At 39.4% G+C, this 19,859-nt stretch overlaps 1 protein-coding gene across 1 annotated transcript; it reads left to right on the top strand.

Annotated features, from left to right (window-relative positions):
• The first annotated feature begins 6,248 nt into the window (after window positions 1-6,248).
• Ndufs5 (NADH:ubiquinone oxidoreductase subunit S5) lies at window positions 6,249-13,972 on the top strand. Its single transcript, XM_076862924.1, has 3 exons — window positions 6,249-6,356; window positions 8,394-8,611; window positions 13,758-13,972. Exons 2-3 carry the CDS (start codon window positions 8,396-8,398, stop codon window positions 13,860-13,862), a joined length of 321 nt encoding a protein of 106 aa, XP_076719039.1. The 5' UTR covers window positions 6,249-6,356; window positions 8,394-8,395; the 3' UTR covers window positions 13,863-13,972.
• Window positions 13,973-19,859: the final 5,887 nt, after the last annotated feature.

The raw sequence follows: 19,859 nt of genomic DNA, 5'->3' as shown, positions 1-19,859 counted from the left end.
GACTAGAGGTTCCCTGCATCATCCAGATGATATAACCAGTTGGCAAGTCCACTTGAGGACTGGTTTAATTTTATCTCTCCTCTATACTGAAGGTGTAATACTTTAGGATTCCAGCTTACAATGTCTCTGATTGAAGTTTCCCACCTTTAGGTTCCTTTGGTTTTGATTTTAGTCCATTTCAGTCCATGAAGTTTCTGAAGACTTCAAAAAATTAATATCAGGTATGTAGGGCTGCTTCCCAATAGGCAAATGCTTTAAAGGAAAAAACAGGGCTCCAAATTCTTTTTAGACTTTGACTCTATTATTCTTCATTATCTACTTAGCCTTTTGATGCGTTTAGTGAATTATTATTTCAGCTGCCCGTTTTTTTTTTTGTTTGTTTGTTTTTTGAGGGGAGAGAAGTACAAGGGATTGAACACAGGGCCTCACCATAAGTTAAGCATATGCTTTATCCTTGAATTATGCTCCCAGCCCCTCAACTGCTTTTTAGTTGGCTTTAGCACTGGGTTGATCAAATTTCTTCATACTCCATACTCCAGTCCTAGAAGTGGATTCCTTATTTCTTTGGAGCTGCGGTTAGTAGGTGAAGGCTCTTGACCTGGCTTGATATTCAACTTTCCTTCATATTAATGGGATGCAAGTAGGGAAGGACATGTTTATATTGCCTTTGTTTCTCAACCTTTGAGTAACTATTACTCGAGTCTTTTTTGTTCTGTATTTGGGGAGGACAATATTTGAGTTTTTAAAGCCTGGCAAGTTCTGTGAGTAACCCCTTGTGCCCTTGGAGTTAAAGATTGAATGGTACAGGTAATGAGCCAAGAAAAAGAAGGGATGGTTCTAAGTAGCAACAGTAATTAGGAATGTACAGTTGCAACAAGGTTTCAAAGGGTAGGAATAGAACTAATGTAGGCAAAATTAGGAACTGGGACTTGAAGTGATAGGAAATAGTGGTGGGTGGTGTACAATGAGGACTTTGTTTAGCCAGAGTAGAAAACCCATGTGGAGGGGGCTGGGGATGTGGCTCAAGCGGTAGCGCGCTCGCCTGGCATGCGTGCGGCCCGGGTTCGATCCTCAGCACCACGTACAAAGATGTTGTGTCCACCGAGAACTAAAAAATAAATATTAAAAAATTCTCTCTCTCTCTCCCCCATTCTCTCTTAAAAAAAAGAAAGAAAAAAGAAAACCCATGTGGATCCTGGGAAGAGAGTTTGGAAGTAAGTAGGACCTACATAATAAAGGGCTTTGACTATTAGGAGTTTCACCCTTGGCAGATTGACCATTAAGAACCTAACAATTTGGCCTGAGAATATAGCTCAGTTGATAGAGTGCTTGCTTTGCATGCACAAGGCCCTTGGTTCAATCCTCAGCACCACAAAAAGAAAAAAAAAACTAATAGTTTGGGCTAGTCAGAAGTAATAAAGACCTGTACATTGATTGGGAAGAATGATTAAACTTGGTGATACTTTAAACTAGCTAAGAACATTGCTCTTTTTTTTTTTTTTTTTTTTTTTTTTTAAGGAGAGGAGAGAGAGAGAAAAAGAGAATTTTTAATATTTTATTTTTTAGTTATCGGTGAACACAACATCTTTGTTTGTGGTGCTGAGGATCGAACCAGGGCTGCACGCATGCCAGGTGAGCGTGCTACCGCTTGAGCCACATCCCCAGCCCCACTTTCTTTTATTTTTATGTGGTGCTGAGGATTGAACCCAGGGCCTCGCACATGCTAGACGAGCGCTCTGCCACTGAGCCACAACCCTAGTCCCCAGAACATTGCTCTTAAAGCATCTTCCCAGTCTTATCTTCCTGGTCCCCATAACACATGTTCAGAGAGAGATTTTCTCTTAATTTCATCTGTCTTTCCCCTTCACTTTCTAATCTAGTCTAATTCTATTAGCTACTGCTGGTCCCTTTTTTTTTAGGAGTGGGAGGACATAGAGTCTCTTAAATTTACTTATTAAAGGCATTAATTAGCTCTTATATGGACTATTGAAGTTTTTCCTTTCATACTGTCCCCAGAAACCTATACTTGGCCCATCATCTTTATCTTTCATGGTGCTCCTATTGACCTCTGCTTGGAATTAATTCCATTCTTGATAGATGCCAACTTGAGTGGTGATCAGCTTTCTGCTCCCTTCATCAAGGCAGTTACCTATTCATTAGATAAATGTTTATTGAGCACTACTGTTTGCCAAGTATTGTTCTAGGTATTAGGAATACCTAGAACTGAACTGAATAGACATGGTCCCTGCTCTTGTGGCACTTATATTCTTGTTAAGCAAGACAGGCAAACTAGTAAATAAGTTAACCCAAGATTTAAAGGTGCTCACTCTCTCTTTAGAGGGGAAAGCCTGGGGACCTTCGTTTAGGACTTCAAGCTCCATCTCATTATACTTCCAAAGCTCTGCTGGAAGAACACATCCCCAGGAACTCTGCAGCGAACCGTCTAGTCGGGTTCCACCTGGTCTCAAAACGTAGTCTTGAAAATGAAATGAAAAGAGGAAACATTGGGGCTTGCCTCCAGAGGCATAAAGTCTCTAAGGAAGCAAAGGACCTGCAGGGCGAGGCCATGAAAAGGTGTTGCGGGGAGTACTGAAGAACTTCGGGGCAGGGGTTTGCCTACCGTGATGCAAGAGGGCCCTGAAAGAACAGGTAAAAGGGGCGGGAAGAAATGGAACACCAACAAGCCCCTCTCCGCAAGGGTTACAAGACACAACAGCAAAATCCCGGCGGCCCGTGAGCTCCACAGCAACCGCGCGCGTGGGGTTCTGGGAGTTGTAGTCTTCCATCCTTGGAGGTGGAGGAAGAGCTGCGGCCTCTGTAGGCCAGGTTGTTTGCACCGTCCAGTGGAGGGGCTAGCTGTATCCACACTTTCTCCGATGGAAGTTTACGGAGTCTCAAAAATTCGGGAAGTTTTTACCAGAAAATGGCAAGATAAACAGTATGAATGAATTAGGTATACGCTTGAAGATAGTGGGAAGAAAGCGTGCTAGAAGTGATAGGATCATCCCAGGTAGAAGAAACTGCTCCTAGAAAACTTGGAAGCAGCAATTCTGGATGGCTGAGGACACAAGTTTGAGTAGGTATGGCAAACAGTGGATTTGAGGATTTAGAAGTGGAAAGAAACCAAGTCATGAAGAGTCTGAACGTCAAATTCAAGATTTTGACCTTTTTTAAATGTATGGACACCACACAGCCCCTGCAGAATGAATGGCTCCCTACTTTTGTGTTTCTTCCTCTTTTGTGCTGCTCAGAGCCTTGGCACGGAAGGCAGCAGCTCTACCAGTGAGCTACACCCCCGCCCTAGTTCATCTTTTTATAACAAAAAGATCACTTGCTATAGCATGCTGATTGCAGCTACAACCCAAGAGCCCAGTAAGGATCATGACGTGGTCAGAGTTTAAAAAGTATTTTTTAGATGATCATATCTGAGATTTAAAAAAGAAATGGTCAGGGGCTTGGGGAATGTGGCTCAGTGGTACAATGCTTGCCTAGCAAGTATGAGTCCCCGGATTCAATTCTCAGTACAACAAGAAAAAGAAATGGTCAACCATAGAGTGAATAAGAAGGCAGCAAGACTGAGAGCAAGAAGCCTCTGGAGTTCAAAGCCAGCCTCAGCAAAAAAGAGGTGCTAAGCAAGTCAGTGAGACCTTGTCTTTAAATAAAATATTAAAAAAACAGGGCTGCAGATGTGGCTCAGTGATCCAGTGCCTCTGAGTTCAATCCCCATTACCCGCCCCCAAAAGTTAGTTTGCCCATATTTTAAAATAGAAGACCTAACATTTAAACGCTAAGATTTCTAACTTCTCTTGAAACATCAGAAGATTTGACAATTTACAGCCCTGATTCTTTCATAATTAATAAGCTGGAGCTGTGTATCTGCTGTGCCTTTAAACAAAATATATGGCCTCCAGTTTATCACATTTCCCACTATCCCTTCCATCCCTTAAACTGAGGTGAAGTATTGATTGTCATTTACCATGTGCTTTTGTTGTCATTTTCTTTTTTTTTTTTTATAAGAATCAAGCGATTCTTTTTTTTTTTAATATTTATTTTTTAGTTTTCGGTGGACACAACATCTTTGTTTGTATGTAGTGCTGAGGATCCAACCTGAGCCGCAGGCATGCCAGGTGAGTGCTCTATCGCTGGAGCCACATCCCTAGCCCTGTTGTCATTTTCTTATACTGAGTCCTGTTTGGCCTGGAAATGTTTGAAATGCCCATCATTGTACTATTTCTACATGGTATTTCTGAGGAATGATAAAATAAATCTATTTTAGAATGACTGGTCATGCAAAACAGATTGAATGCAAAATTTGGGAGTCAGAAAATAAGAAATAGGTTGGAAACCTGTTGAAGGAATATTGATATAAAACTCTAGGGATTTTTCATGCCTAAGTGGCCAGGAAGATATCATCATCAAAGAACAACAAAGTGGGGAGGGCTGTGGGTATAGCTTCATAGTAAAGCATTTGCCTACCATGTCAGGCCCTGGGTTTAATCCCTAGCACCACTAAACAAAAGGAGGGAGAGAAGGAAAAGAAAGAAAGATAGGGAGTAACTGGAAAGGGTGATGATCAATACTTTGCCAATAGTACTTTGTGAGCAAGGTCCATGAGTTACCAAATACATAATCTTCCAGTATTCTGCTGGACATATATTAGGTGCTCAGGAAATTCTAGTTGGATTATACCTGATTTTCATGTGAACCATATCTGATGGGATATTGGAGAGCTGGAATGGTCAAATGAAACCAGTAAGTTGTGCATCTTAGGAATTTCTCCAGGATGGGTGATCCTCAGCCTTGGTCATAGTTATTCCATTTGGGGGGAAAAAAAACCTGTGCAGAAGTCCAGAAGCAAAACAGGAATTGAGTATGAGAAGTGGAGATAGGAAGAAAATGCTGTTGCTCCAGGGAACAAAATCAAAAGGTTAAGAAACCAAACTGCAAGACTTTACCTGAATTGTTGAAACACCAAGCTCTTATTCAGAATATTAGGCAGGGGATTTTGGACAATGAGGCTGGGAAGTTGGGAAGGCTGACTTCTGTAAATGTTTTTGATAGCACACCATTTAAGGAGTAAAAAATTTCAGCCCAAACCCCCAATAAATACTTGTTTACAAGTTATTTATATGTAAATTGTATATCCCATTGCACACACTTAGGAGGCTCTGATACAATCAAAGAGAATCACTGTAGCTTCTGGAGCAGAGGAAGACATGTTACCAGTCCATCTGCAAAATTTTAGAAGCTGAGACATCAAAAAACTGTGACTGGCTTACAGTGCTTTCCAAGTGCCTGCCACTGCCCCACTAAATTATAATAACTCAAATTTAGTCCCTATAACAATCCTACTCTGTAGGCTTTATCATCATCATCATCATCATCATCATCATTATACTGGTATGAGAATTGAACAGAGGGGCGCTTAACCACTGATCCACATCCTCAGCCTCTTTTATTTTTATTTATTTTTTTTTAGTTGTTGAGCAAATTTATTTTATTTATTTATATACGATGCTGAGAATCAAACCCAGTGTCTCACACATACTAAGCAAGCGCTCTAACACTGAGCCACAACCCCAGCCCCTTTATTTTTTATATTGAAACAGGGTCACGCCAAGGCTGGCCCTTGACTTTTGTGAGCCTCCTGCCTCAGCTTCCTGAGTCACTGGGATCACAGTGCACCACAGGCCGGACAGATTACTATTATCTATAACAAAAGAGGAAACTGAGGGCGGGCGAGATTAGGAAATCTTTCCGGGTCACACAGCTGCATTGCCAGAATTTGCCCCTCAGTGATCTGGGTTCGGGGCTGGGGATGTGGCTCAAGCGGTAGGGCGGTCTCCTGGCATACGTGCAGCCCGGGTTCTCGATCCTCACGCACCACTTACAAACAAAGATGTTGTGTCCGCCAAAAACTAAAATAAATATTTTTTTAAAATGATCTGGGTTCACAGTCCACGGGTTTAACGGGTTTGGGGGCTAGAACAGTGTTCTTCACAGGTGGCTCCAAGTCAAAATCGCTCACCGATCAGCGCTACCGTGGGAGTGCTAGTCCTATGCTAGGAGACAGCAAGAACGCACTAACAGCTAAGCCTTCTCCAGAGGGTGGCTCAGGGCAGGTCAGTTTATCCACAGTCAGCGTCCCCAGAGGCCCAGGTAGAAAGGCACCCGGGCGCAGATTGATGGGCTAGGTTTCTGTGGTTTCCGGGCTGAGACTGCAGAGGCAAAGTCGGCTCCGGGCGTCTAACTGCAAACGTCGCGCTGCGGGCGTCCTTTACGGCAGGCGTGTGCGTCGCTAGCCGGACGTTCTGAAGCGAAGGCCCGGGAGGGGACAAGGACACGGCGGTGGGAAGGTAGGAGTTGCTTATGTCTGCATGGCAGTGAATGAGTTTCCTTCTGACCTGTCTTGGACGAATTCCCTCATGGTTTGGGTGTCCCCTTCTCCCAGGCCCGAGCTCTGGGCCTGCTCCCTGGCACATCCCGTGACCCCCTCTCCTGGAGACCGCACCTTGCTCAGTTGTCTTTCCAGGTTGATTTAGTTTTTACCGGATTGATGCTTTGGCCTTCTGTTCCTTAACTGAAATCCACGCTCCTTATCTCGGCCATCAAGCCCCTGAGTGGTTTTGGCCCCTCCAGCCTCGTTCATTTCATTTTTCCCATCGTGCATTCTGTGTTTCACCCTCTCCGGGGCCTCAGTGTCCCCAAACATGCCCAGCACACACGCTGGAACGCATTCTGTTGCTGGACTGGAGTAGTGTGTCCACCGATCTTCATTTGGCCAACTCAGCCCGTCTCAAAGGCATTTTCAAGTCTCAGGGAATCCTCGGCTGCTTCCTCAAAAACTCTTGACCTCTGAACCACTCTGTTTCTTGCAGTGGGTTTCTAGTTCCCAGTGTCTCTCTAGTGCATACGTTGATTAGCTGCTTTCCCCCTTCTCAGTGCCTGGAAATAAATTATTCAGGAAAGAATAGGATGAAACTTTAGAAATTAAATTCACCAGTAAATCTACTTTGTATACACAATTGCAATGGTATTTTTATTTTTTCCTCCTTTTGTTTTATTATGTGTGTCTTTGTCTCTTTGTCTTTACTTTATTTAACAGTATAAGGTATTTGACATGTATATTCTCTTCTCCCGATGTCTCATTTATTCTACTGAATACCAGAAATTAATTACCCATTTCTTTATTATTTGCACATTTAAGTGTTTTTGGTTTGTAAATGTGTGGGATTTTCTTTTCTTTCTTTTTTTTTTTTTTTTGTCTTGTTTTTGTTTTTTGTTTTTTGCAGTACTGGGGTTTGAACCCAGGTATGCTCTACCACTAAGCTACATCCCCAGCCCTTTTTATATTTTGAGACAGGTCTTGCTTAGTTGCCCAGGCTGTCCTCAATTTTTTAAAAATATTTTTCGGCGGACACAACATCTTTATTTTATTTTTATGTGGTGCTGAGGATGGAACCCAGCACTCCGCGCATACTAGGCGAGCACTTTACCACTTGAGCCACATCCCCAGCCCCTGTCCTCAAATTTGCTGTCCTCCTGCTCCCAAGTCACTGGAATTACAGTCATCATCACCATGCCCTGCTTCAGTTATTGTAAATTCATTTTTTTCAGCAGTTACCAAGCCCCTGCCCTCAAAGCATTTTTTGTCCAGTAGGAGAGATACAAGAAAAATCTGTTATATATAGTACTGTGCAAAGTACTTCTTGGAAATTGAGAATGCTATATAACAGAGGAGGGACACCATATTCAGGAGGGTTTCTCAGGAAATGTGTCGCCCAAGTTGACATGGAAAGAATGGACAGAAAAAATGTAAAGAAACTTGTCACTCTGACATATACCTGTAATCTCAGCTTTCTGGCAAATTGAGGCAGGAGGATCACAAGTTTGAGGCCAGTTTCAGCAACTTAGTAAGACTGTCTCAAAATTAAAATTAGAAAGGGCTGGGGAGATGTAGCTCAGTGGTAGAGTGCCCCTGGATTCAATCCTCATACAGAAAAAGGAAAAAGAACAATGTAAAGAAGTATTCTGTGTTTGTATCTATTTTGTTCTTTTCAGTTTTCTTCAGATCTATTTCAAATACCTGGTATTCACTCAAAACGTGAAAGTTTTTGAACTTTTGACAAAAATGTTCTTAATATACAGAGGAGTTTTTAACATTGTTTTTTAATTCTAGTTCAAGTTTTTCCTTGAGTTTTGTGTAAGTACAAAAATTGCTCACCTACCATAAATTGGGAGAATCTATCTAATGAAAAAGTTTGTTGAGAAGAAATTTGGATAATACAGCATTCTAGAGGATACTTATCATGATTATCTCATTTTTTCCTTGGTAATGTCTCATTTGATTGTATTCTTGTGGCATTATTATTATTATTTATCTTCCATTACAGCCATGCCTTTCTTTGATGTGCAGAAAAGGTTGGGCATTAACTTAGACCGTCATCTAACAATCCAAAGTGCTGATCAGCCCTACAAGATTCCTTCTCGATGCCACGCTTTTGAAAAAGAATGGATAGAGTGTGCACATGGAATTGGTAATATCCGCGCCCAGAAAGAGTGCAAGATAGAATATGAAGATTTCATAGAATGTTTGCTTCGACTGAAAACGGTGAGGAAATGGTGGAGATGGGAGCTGAATGACTTGCTTTTTTCTTTGGGGCTATTTTTAAAGTGTTTTAATTGGTCTTGAGACTGGGGCTACTGAGAGACCAAGTGCCTTCAGATCTGAGGAGGCCCAGTCTTCCTTAGTGTTCTTCTTCATCTTCTCCCAAATTTTCCCTGCTGTAGCCACCAGGTTAGAAATTATATGTGTGTACATTTTTTTCAGTAGGCTATAAAGCAGAAAATACCAAGTAGCTTTGGGTGTTTTAACTGTCCTTGAAAATCTCTGGGCAAAAAATATTTTAGATTCATTGAACACTCATTGAGAAGAGGTTATATCCTACAGATCTGTTAGAATGAACATCATATAGCAGTCTGAATTCGTTCATACTCTAGGGAAGATGGAAGTGTTAAAGAGATTGCTGACCAAGATGCAGAGTAAAAAAGATCTTAGCAGCACAGTGCCCACCTCCTCAAGAGTTGAATGAGTTTTATAACATAAAGGGACCTATTTTCCCATAGAGAAGAAATCTCTTGGTTTGGGCTTTAATTTTGCCTATTTCTGTGCTTCAGATATAACAGATTTTTTTTTTTTTCCCTTTTAAGATAGTATCTTGCCACATTGCCCAGGCTGGTCTCCAACTCCTGGACTTAAGTGATCCTCCTTCCTTAGCCCATAGTCCCAGAGTATGGTGCTAAGCCTGGATCCATATAGAAAACAAAAACAAACAAACAAACAAAAAAAAACAACAACTTCTTTTTAACATATTTAAACAACTTTTAATTCTTTATGTGGTACTAAGATTTGAACCCAGGGTCTCATGCATGCCATGCAAGCATTCTACCACTAAGCTATATCTCCAGCCCATAGAAATGTTTCTATTACTTACAAATGCTTGGGGTTCAGGGAGACAATTCACATTTTTAGTTAAATTTGCAGCAAACTGGATCAATTTAAAGTCCTTGGCTGGGTGTGATGGCACACACCTATAATCCCAGCGACTCGGGAGGCTGAGACAGGAGAATAGTGAGTTCAAAGCCAGCCTCAGCAAGGACAAAGCAACTCAGTGAGACCTTGACTCTAAATAAAATACAAAAAAGGGCTGGGGATGTGGCTTAGTGGTTGAGTGCCCCTGAGTTCAATCCCCAGTACTACCCTGGCACCCCTGCCAAAAAATAATTTAAAGTTCTTATCTGTTAACATCTGCTATTGACATTTGGATAATAGGAAGCTAAACTTGGAAGGAATGAGGAAGTATCAGGTAGTGTTCTTATATTGATCTCTCCCGGAATCCAGTCATTCATTAGTTAATAGTTTAGTATTACCCAGGTTCGATGGGTAGATTGTGACCACTTTATAGCCATTTAGTTCACAGCATGTCCTCTAACTTTTTTTCTTCTGGCCCAGTTATTTATTGCTCAGATCCAGATGTTTACATAATCTTCAAAAATTTGTATCAGAAGGAGGTAGTGTGTGAGGTAGAAAGAACATCAGATTGGGTGTTAAGAGAGCCAGATTCTGGTGCTGGTTCTGCCACCGCTAGTTTCATGACATTGAGCAAGTCCTCTTCTTTGTCTTAGTTTTCTTATAAGGGGAAATTAGAGCTGCCTCCAAACTCACTCCTAAACTTATAGTTTATGAATAGATAAGTTACCATGTTACAGGTGTTGCTAAATGACTGAATAACTTCCTATAGGCAAAGAAATTAGTAAATCAGGGAATTAAAATGAAGCATTGTTAAAAAGTTCTTAGCAGGGCTGGGGTTGTGGTTCAGTGGTAAAAGCACTTGCTTATGTGAGGCACTAGGTTTGATCCTCAGCACCAAATTAAATAACGTTTTGTGTCTATCTACATCTAAAAATATTTTGTTAAAAGTTCTTAGTATATAATAATGCATTTGTTTCTCAAAGTAATCCTGTGAGATGAGTTACTATTATTTTTTCTATTATAAGTTTAAAATTTGAGAGGGGATAGGGTTGTAGCTCAGTGGTAAAGCACTTAACATACCATCTGCAAAGCCCTGGCACCTAAAATAAATAAATTAAGACAAGGAAAAATTAAGGACATTGATTAAACTCTTAGAGCTAGTAAGTGTTGGACTTGGGATTTCAGCCTGGTAAGGCTATTCTAGAGACTGTCCTTATCTACAACACTGAGTGTCATTTTTTAATTATTTTTCCTTGTTTGTTTGTTGGTACTAGGGATTGAACCCAGGCCTTGTGCATGTTAAGCATGCACTTTACTACTATTTCCTCAGCCCCATTCAGTGGTTATTGCTTCTCGCTCAGAAAGATTTGATATATGGTATTGTCAACCATGACTTGTTCTGTTGGGAGACTCATTCAGAAATGCTCTTGAGAGGGGCTTGGGATGTGGCTCAAGTGGTAGCATGCTTGCCTGGCATGCTTGGGGCACTGAGTTCGATTCTCAGCACCACGTAAAAATAAAATAAAGATATTGTGTCCACCTAAAAACTAAAAATAAATATTTAAAAAAAGAAAAAAGAAATGCTTTTGAGAGAAATGGTAAGAAAGTAGTCTGTTAAACCTAGCCAGGTGGCACATGTTCAGAATCCTAGGCACTCTAGAGGCTGAGGCAATAGGATCACAAGTTGGAGGCCAGCTTCAGCAATTTTGCAAGACCCTATCTCAAAAAAATAAAGAACACTGGGGTGTTGCTATTTAACACACCTGGGCTAAACCCAATACTAGGGAAAATAAGAAAAAGAATATAGTCCATTTAAAATTGTTAATATTTATATCAGTATTTTGGTTAACTTTTTTTTTTTCTTCCTACCGAAGTTATATCCATGTTACTTCTTTTTTTTTTAATTTTATTTTTTTTAGTTGTATATGGACACTATACCTTTATTTTATTTATTTTGTTTTTTATATGGTGCTGAAGATTGAACCCAGTACCTCACATGTGCTAGGCAAGCACTACCACTGAACCACAACCGCAGTCCCACCCCATATTACTTCTTTAAAGTTGATAAGATTTTAGCTAAATATGCTAACTTTGTGCTTTTGGTAAAAGATAGTCATTAATTTAAAGATAATATTAATTGGAGCACCTATTATGTTATGAACTATTCTAGGCAGTAGGAATATCACAATTATCAAAATAGCAGAAGTCTCTGACTTCATGAGTTTTTATTCTAGTGCGATTAGAAGAAAATTGACAAACAAAATATGATGTGTCAGGTGGTAAGTGTGATGGGGAAAGTAAACTAGGAGTAGGACAGAGAGTGTTAGCGTGGGAGCTAAATGAATGCTACTCTGAATAGCCCTTAGGGTAGTCAGTGGGTGGTGGTACATGCCTGTAATCCTAGCGGCTTGGGAGGCTAAGGCAGGAGGATTGCAGGTTCAAAGCCAACCTCAGCAATTTAGTGAGGTTCTAAGCAACCTACCAAGACCCTGTCTCAAAATAAAAATAAGAAGGGCTGGGGATGTGTCTCGATTGTTAAGCACCCTTTGGGTTCAATTTCTGGTACAAAAATAAATAAATAAAACAGGGCTGGGGTTGTGGCTCAGTGGTAGAGCACTTGCCTGGCACCTGTGAGGCACTTGGTTTGATCCTGAGCACCGCATAAGATGCTCATCTACAACTAAAAAAAAAAAATTATTATAAAGCAGATATTAGGTTAGTCAAAGAAGAGCTCTCAGCATTTGAAGATGTAGGCAAAGAATTTAAGAAAGCCACATGGATATGAGGGAAGAATGTTCTGGGCAGAGGAAACAGTAAGTGCAAAGGTCCCTGAGCTGGAATAGAGAAGGATATTAAAAGATAAAGTCAGAGAGGTCCTTGTAAGCCATTATGAGGAGACGCCATTGAAGGGCTTTGATTATTAGAGGAATGCCTCAGGATTGGTAAGTATACTTTCTATGTTACAGAAACCAGGGGCCAAATCATATCATTGTTGTGGCTAGGCTTTGATTTATTGGGAAGAAACCAGTGGCCCATCAGAGAATGGAATAGAACTCAGGGCTCAAAGGTGGCCAAGCACTTTCCAAGCCTTTACTTTTTTACCTAAAAAGAGATCTCATATTGACTGTTTCTTTCTTTGTACCTTACTGAATTTTTGTTTTTGCTTTTTGGACCTGGGATTGAACCCAGGGACACTTAACCACTGAGCCACATCCCCAGCCCCTGTTTTATTTCTTTTCTTTTCCTTTTTTTCTGTGGTGCTTTGGATCGAACCCAGGGCCTTATGCATACGGGGCAAGCACTCTACCAACTGAGCTATATCCCCAGCCTCCCACCCCACCCCATTTTCTTATTTTGAGACAGGGCCTCCTAAACTATTGAAGTTAGCCTCAAACTTGGAATCCTCTTGCCTGAGCCTCCTCAGTCACTAGAATTAAAGTGTGTGCCACTGCACCCAGTTCCTGGGGATTAAACCCTGGGCCTCTTGTATGCTGGGTAAGCACTCTACTACTGAGCTATATCCCCAGCCCTTTTTCATTTTTTATTTTATGTTATTCATTTTTACAGTACTGGGAATTGAACCCAGGATCTAGCATATGCTAAGCAAGTGCTCTATCACTGAGTTATATGCCCAGCCTTTTTTTTTATTATTCTTTTTTAAATCTTATTTGTTTATTTATTTTTGAGGTGCTGGGATTGAACCCAGGGCCTTGTGCATGTGAGGCAAGCATTCTACCAACTGAGCTATATCCCCAGCCCTCTTTTTTTAAATTTCATTTGTTTATTTTTATGTGGTGCCGGGGATCGAACCTAGTGCCTCACGCATGCTAGGCAAGCACTTTACTACTGAGCCACAACCCCAGCCCTCCCCTCTTTTTTCTTTTAAAGTATTTTTAGTTGTACATGGACAAAATCATTTTATTTTTATGTAGTGCTGAGGATTGAACCCAGCACCCTACCCCACCCCCAAGCCCTTTTTTGAGGGCAAGTCTTGCTAAGTTGCCCCTGCCATCCTTGAACTTGTGGTCCTCTTGCCTAACATGTGTGGGGGATTTCCATTCCTAGGACAGTAAAAAGAAAATGATGGACTTTGTCTTAAAGTTCCTTTATAGGATGAAAAACCTTACAGAATTTAAAAATGAAACAAAAATCTAGCTTGATTTCTCCAGACCTTGCTTTCTGATACAACTTTTCTTCTACTTTAAATGCTTTTTTCCTTTGACAGATGAAACGTGTGAATACCATCAGGAAGCAGCGGGATAAGCTAATAAAGGAAGGGAACTACACCCCTCCACCTCACCACTTGGGCAAGGCGGATCCTAGGCCTTGAGCAGAGCAGCTGCTGATGGCAAGAGGCTGATGTTTCATGTTCTCTTTTCCATTGAAAGATTGTTTACTGAAAACTTCAAAGTGTATAAAATAAAGGATTGCTCCATCTTATTTGTTCTGTTTTCTCTTGGCTCAACCTTTTCCATGATAAGATTATAACCTTTTTATTTATTATTATTATTTTTTGTACCAGGGATTGAACCCAGGGGTGCTTAACCACTGAGCCACATCCCAGCCTGTTTTTTTTTTTTTAACATTTTGAGAAGGGTCTCGCTAAGTTGCTGAGGCTGGCTTTGCATTTAGCAGTCCTCCTGCCTCAGCCTCCAAGCCACTGAGATTACAGGCATGTGCCACCATATATGGTTTACAAACAATTTTTTAAGTTTGGAAAAATGCCTCTACTAGACCTAAAAAATTATCATCTAGGGAATTATTACCATTTTCTGAATGCTTATTACAGAGGTACTTTAAATATTTTAACTCATTTAAGAAGCCCCAGTGTTACTTAGTCTTTCCATTCTGGTTTATTTTCTGTAAAACAGGCTGGGGGAAAGGGGAGAGGGAAGACAATGTTGTGTATTTCCTAAGGTTTGTGACATCTAACTTTAAGGCTAAGAAAGTGTGAGGTTTAAATAATTTTGAAGAAACAGAGTTACTGTTTCAATTTGCTATCCTCTATCAGTGGTATTTTATTTTATTCTATTTTATTTCATTCTATTTTATTTCATTTAAATTGACATGTTTAAAAACATGTTTCTAAAAGAAAAATCTAGATGTAGAAAGGAAAATATAAATTTTAGAAAATCAGTAAGTGTTGAGAATATAATTGAAACCTCAGATATCCTGTAACATTTTTTCCCCCATTTTTTTTTTTTTTTTTTTTGTGTGTGTATGTTATTGGGGATCAAACCCAGAGATGCTTTACCATTGAGCTGCACACTCAGCCCTTTTTATTTTGAGACAAGTCTCCCTAAGTTGCTGAAGCTAGAACTTGCCATCCTCCTGCCTCAGCCTCCTGAGTATCTGGGATTACAGGTGTGCACCATCATGACTAGCTCCTAATTTTTAAAAATGGTAAAATGCACATAAAATTTACATATTGGGTTGTGGATACAGGTTAGTGGCAGAGTGCTTACCTCCATTTACAAGGCCCTGGGTTCTATTTCCAGCACCACTGAAAATATTTACTACCTTAGATTTTTTTGTTTTTGTTTTGTTTTTTCGAGGGGTACTAGGGATTAAATTCACAGGTGCCTTACTACTGATCTACATTCCCAGCACCTTTCTTTCTATTTTGAAACGGTCTCACTAAGTTGCTGCAACTAACCTCCAGCTTCAATCTTCCTGCCTCAACCTAAGTCTCTGGGATTATAAAAGTGCATGACAGTGCCCTGCTAACTTTAACCATTTTTAAGTATTCAGTTTATTGATATAAAGTACATTCATATTGTTATACTACCATCTATCTTCAGAACTCTCACTTGCAAACTTTGAAACTCCGCATTAAAACAATAACTCCCTATTCTCTCTCCCCAGCCCCTGGCAACCACTGTTCTATTTTCTGTGTTTTAAATTTTTACTCTTTTAATTACCTCTTATAAGTGGAATCATACAGATTTGTCTTTCTGTTTGTTCATTTTTATATTGGGTACCAGGTTTTTGTTGATGAGTTTTAGGAGTTTTTTTATATATATTTTAGATATTCCTTATCAGATGACTTGCAAATATTTCCTCTTATCCTGTGATTTGATAGTGTGTGTTTGTGTGAGAGAGGAAAAAATGGGGTCTCACTACATTACTGGCCTCAGATTAATGGGCTCAAGCAATCCTCCTGCCTCAGCCTCCCAAATAGCTATGATTATAGGCACACATCATTGCATCTGGCTAAATAGTGTCTTTTGATGCACAAGACAATATTTTTTCTTATGTTGCCTGTGTGTTTCCAAGAAATCATTGCCAAACCCAATGTCATAAAACTTTTGCCCTATATCTTAAGAATTTTTTAGTTTTAGGTCTTACATTTACATCATGGGTCTATTTTGGATTAATTTTTTTTATATGGCCTTAAAGTGAGAGTCCAACTTCATTCTTTTGTGTATCATAGTCAAAATTTTCAGAACCATTTGTTTAAAAAAAAAAAACTGTCTTTTTGCCATTGATTGGTCTTGACACTCTTTTTGAAAATCATTTGACATAAGGATTTATTTCTCAGCCCTATTCTGTTCTTTTGGTCTACATGTCTTATTATGTCAGTTTTTGATTACTGTTGCTTTGTAGTAAGTTTTGAAATCAAGAAGTGTGAGTGCTCTGGCTTTGTTCTTTTTTAGCAGTGTTTTGGTTATTCGAGATCCTTTGAAATGCCATATGAATTTTGGGAGGGATTTTTCCATTACTGCAAAAAAAAAAAAATAAGGCCACTTGAATTTTGATAGAGATGACAGTTAAGTCTATAGATTGATATGAATAATATTGACATCTTAGCAATATTGTCTTTCAATCCATGAACATGGAATGTCTTTCCATTTATCTCTCCTTTAATTTCTTTTAGAAATCTCTTGTGCTTTTTATTGTACAATTCCTAAGTGTTTTATTAAGCATTTTTAAGTATTCAGTTTGATGCTATTATAAATGAAATTGTTTCCTTAATTTCCTTTTCAAATGACTTATAGTTAATCCTGTAGCATTTTGAATCATAAATGTCAGCTCAAGAATAAGGTTGTCCTAAAAAGAAAAAGTACATTGTATGCTAGTCTCAAAATTGGAAGGATTAGATTTGGCATTTGATCAGGGCCCTGCTTATCCCTTCTGTTACAGGGCAAATCTCTAGCCAAGCAGCATTTTCTTAAACCCATTTATCAGTCACAATGAAAAAGCAAGCTGGAGTTCATCCAGTAAGGTCCCAGGCTATGGCCCTGTTTTAGGTTGTTTTAATTATGCTCTGTACACAAAAGCTTTTCTGAGTTTTTTAAGTTCAAAATGACAGTGAATATATATTATTTTTGTAAAATCAGAGAACCCAATTGGAAGGGCCAGAGAGAAAAGCAGAATCAAGGCTTAAAGTAGGTACATGCCCTTTCATACAGAGAAATCTTTTATTCCTGAGCTCTGGCTTGTGGAATAAAGGGAAACCAAATCCCATTAGATTGTATTTACCTACAGGTAAAACATGGGTAAAGAATACAGAACTTAATTGTGTGTGTTGGAAAGATTTACTTGATGCCTTTAAGGATATCAAAAGTCTTCATTTACATCTGATAGCTTTAAACAGCACTAGGACAAGCAACCTGCCTATCGCCTGTGTAGCTGGCAAACTTTGCACCTTAATTGCTTATTTTGAGAAAGTAGGACAGAAATGTTTGAACTGAAAGAACAGACCTGGGTCCTGGAAAGAGCCAGCTCTTCCACCTCTGTTCTTTAAATGATTTGAACAAGCAGAGACACAAGGGCTAGGGGGTGTAGTTATGTGATACAGCTAGTCCCTATGTTTGATTCCCAGCACCATTAAAAAAAAAAAAAAAAAAAAAAAAAAAATATATATATATATATATATATATATAAGTATTTTGTAAAATATAAAAATATATATTCAGAAGATAATATATGTGTATGTATATTTAAAAAATTTTTTAAACAATTTTTATACTTATTTTTAGTTGTAGTTGGACACAATACCTTTATTTTATTTATTTGTTTTTTTTTTTTATTTTTTTTATTGTTGGTTGTTCAAAACATTACATAGTTCTTGATATATCATATTTCACACTTTGATTCAAGTGGGTTATGAACTCCCATTTTTACTCCGTTTACAAATTGCAGAATCACATCAGTTACACTTCCATTGATTTATATATTGCCATACTAGGGTCTGTTGTATTCTGCTGCCTTTCCTATCCGTTACTACCCCCCTCCCCTCCCCTCCCCTCCCCTCCCCTCTTCTCTCTCTACCCACTCTACTGCAGTTCATATCTCCCCCTTGTATTATTTTTCCCTTTCCCCTCGTTACCTCTTGTATGTAATTTTGTATAACCCTGAGGGTCTCCTTCCATTTCCATGCAATTTCCCTTCTCCCTCCCTTTCCCTCCCACCTCTCGTCCCTGTTTAATGTTAATCTTCTTCTCATGCTCTTCGTCCCTACTCTGTTCTTAGTTACTCTCCTTATATCAAAGAAGACATTTGGCATTTGTTTTTTAGGGATTGGCTGGCTTCACTCAGCATAATCTGCTCTAATGCCATCCATTTCCCTCCAAATTCTATGATTTTGTCATTTCTTAATGCAGAGTAATACTCCATTGTGTATAAATGCCACATTTTTTTTATCCATTCGTCTATTGAAGGGCATCTAGGTTGGTTCCACAGTCTTGCTATTGTGAATTGTGCTGCTATGAACATCGATGTAGCAGTGTCCCTGTAGCATGCTCTATTTAGGTCTTTAGGGAATAGACCGAGAAGGGGAATAGCTGGGTCAAATGGTGGTTCCATTCCCAACTTTCCAAGAAATCTCCATACTGCTTTCCAGATTGGCTGCACCAATTTGCAGTCCCACCAACAATGAACAAGTGTACCCTTTTCCCCACATCCTCGCCAGCACTTGTTGTTGTTTGACTTCATAATGGCTGCCAATCTTACTGGAGTGAGATGGTATCTTAGGGTGGTTTTGATTTGCATTTCTCTGACTGCTAGGGATGGTGAGCATTTTTTCATGTACTTGTTGATTGATTGTATGTCCTCCTCTGAGAAGTGTCTGTTCATGTCTTTGGCCCATTTGTTGATTGGGTTATTTGTTATCTTGTTGTCTAATTTTTTGAGTTCTTTGTATACTCTGGATATTAGGGCTCTATCTGAAGTGTGAGGAGTAAAGATTTGTTCCCAGGATGTAGGCTCCCTATTTACCTCTCTTGTTGTTTCTTTTGCTGAGAAAAAACTTTTTAGTTTGAGTAAGTCCCATTTGTTGATTCTAGTTATTAACTGTTGTGCTATGGGTGTCCTATTGAGGAATTTGGAGCCCGACCCCACAGTATGTAGATCGTAGCCGACTTTTTCTTCTATCAGACGCCGTGTCTCTGATTTGATATCAAGCTCCTTGATCCATTTTGAGTTAACTTTAGTGCATGGCGAGAGAAAGGGATTCAGTTTCATTTTGTTGCATATGGATTTCCAGTTTTCCCAGCACCATTTGTTGAAGATGCTATCCTTCCTCCATTGCATGCTTTTAGCCCCTTTATCAAATATAAGATAGTTGTAGTTTTGTGGGTTGGTTTCTGTGTCCTCTATTCTGTACCATTGGTCCACCCGCCTGTTTTGGTACCAGTACCATGCTGTTTTTGTTACTATTGCTCTGTAGTATAGTTTGAAGTCTGGTATCGCTATACCGCCTGATTCACCCTTCCTGCTTAGCATTGTTTTTGCTATTCTGGGTCTTTTATTTTTCCATATGAATTTCATGATTGCTTTCTCTATTTCTATAAGAAATGCCATTGGGATTTTGATTGGTATTGCATTAAACCTATAGAGAACTTTTGGTAATATTGTCATTTTGATGATGTTAGTTCTGCCTATCCATGAACAGGGTATATTTTTCCATCTTCTAAGATCCTCTTCTATTTCTCTCTTTAGGGTTCTGTAGTTTTCATTGTATAAGTCTTTCACCTCTTTTGTTAGGTTGATTCCTAAGTATTTTATTTTTTGGGGGGATATTGTGAATGGAGTGGTTGTCCTCATTTCCATTTCAGAGGATTTGTCGCTGATATACAGGAATGCCTTTGATTTATACGTGTTGATTTTATATCCTGCCACTTTACTGAATTCATTTATTAGCTCTAATAGTTTCTTTGTAGACCCTTTTGGGTCTGCTAGGTATAGAATCATGTCATCTGCAAATAGTGATAATTTAAGTTCTTCTTTTCCTATTTTTATGCCTTTAATTTCTTTCGTCTGTCTAATTGCTCTGGCCAGTGATTCGAGAACTATGTTGAACAGAAGTGGTGAGAGAGGGCATCCC

Source organism: Callospermophilus lateralis, chromosome 7, assembly GCF_048772815.1.
Source record: "Callospermophilus lateralis isolate mCalLat2 chromosome 7, mCalLat2.hap1, whole genome shotgun sequence".
Taxonomy (NCBI): domain Eukaryota; kingdom Metazoa; phylum Chordata; class Mammalia; order Rodentia; family Sciuridae; genus Callospermophilus; species Callospermophilus lateralis.
The sequence above is the reverse complement of the archived record's forward strand: the minus strand, read 5'-3'. Positions and strand labels throughout refer to the sequence as shown.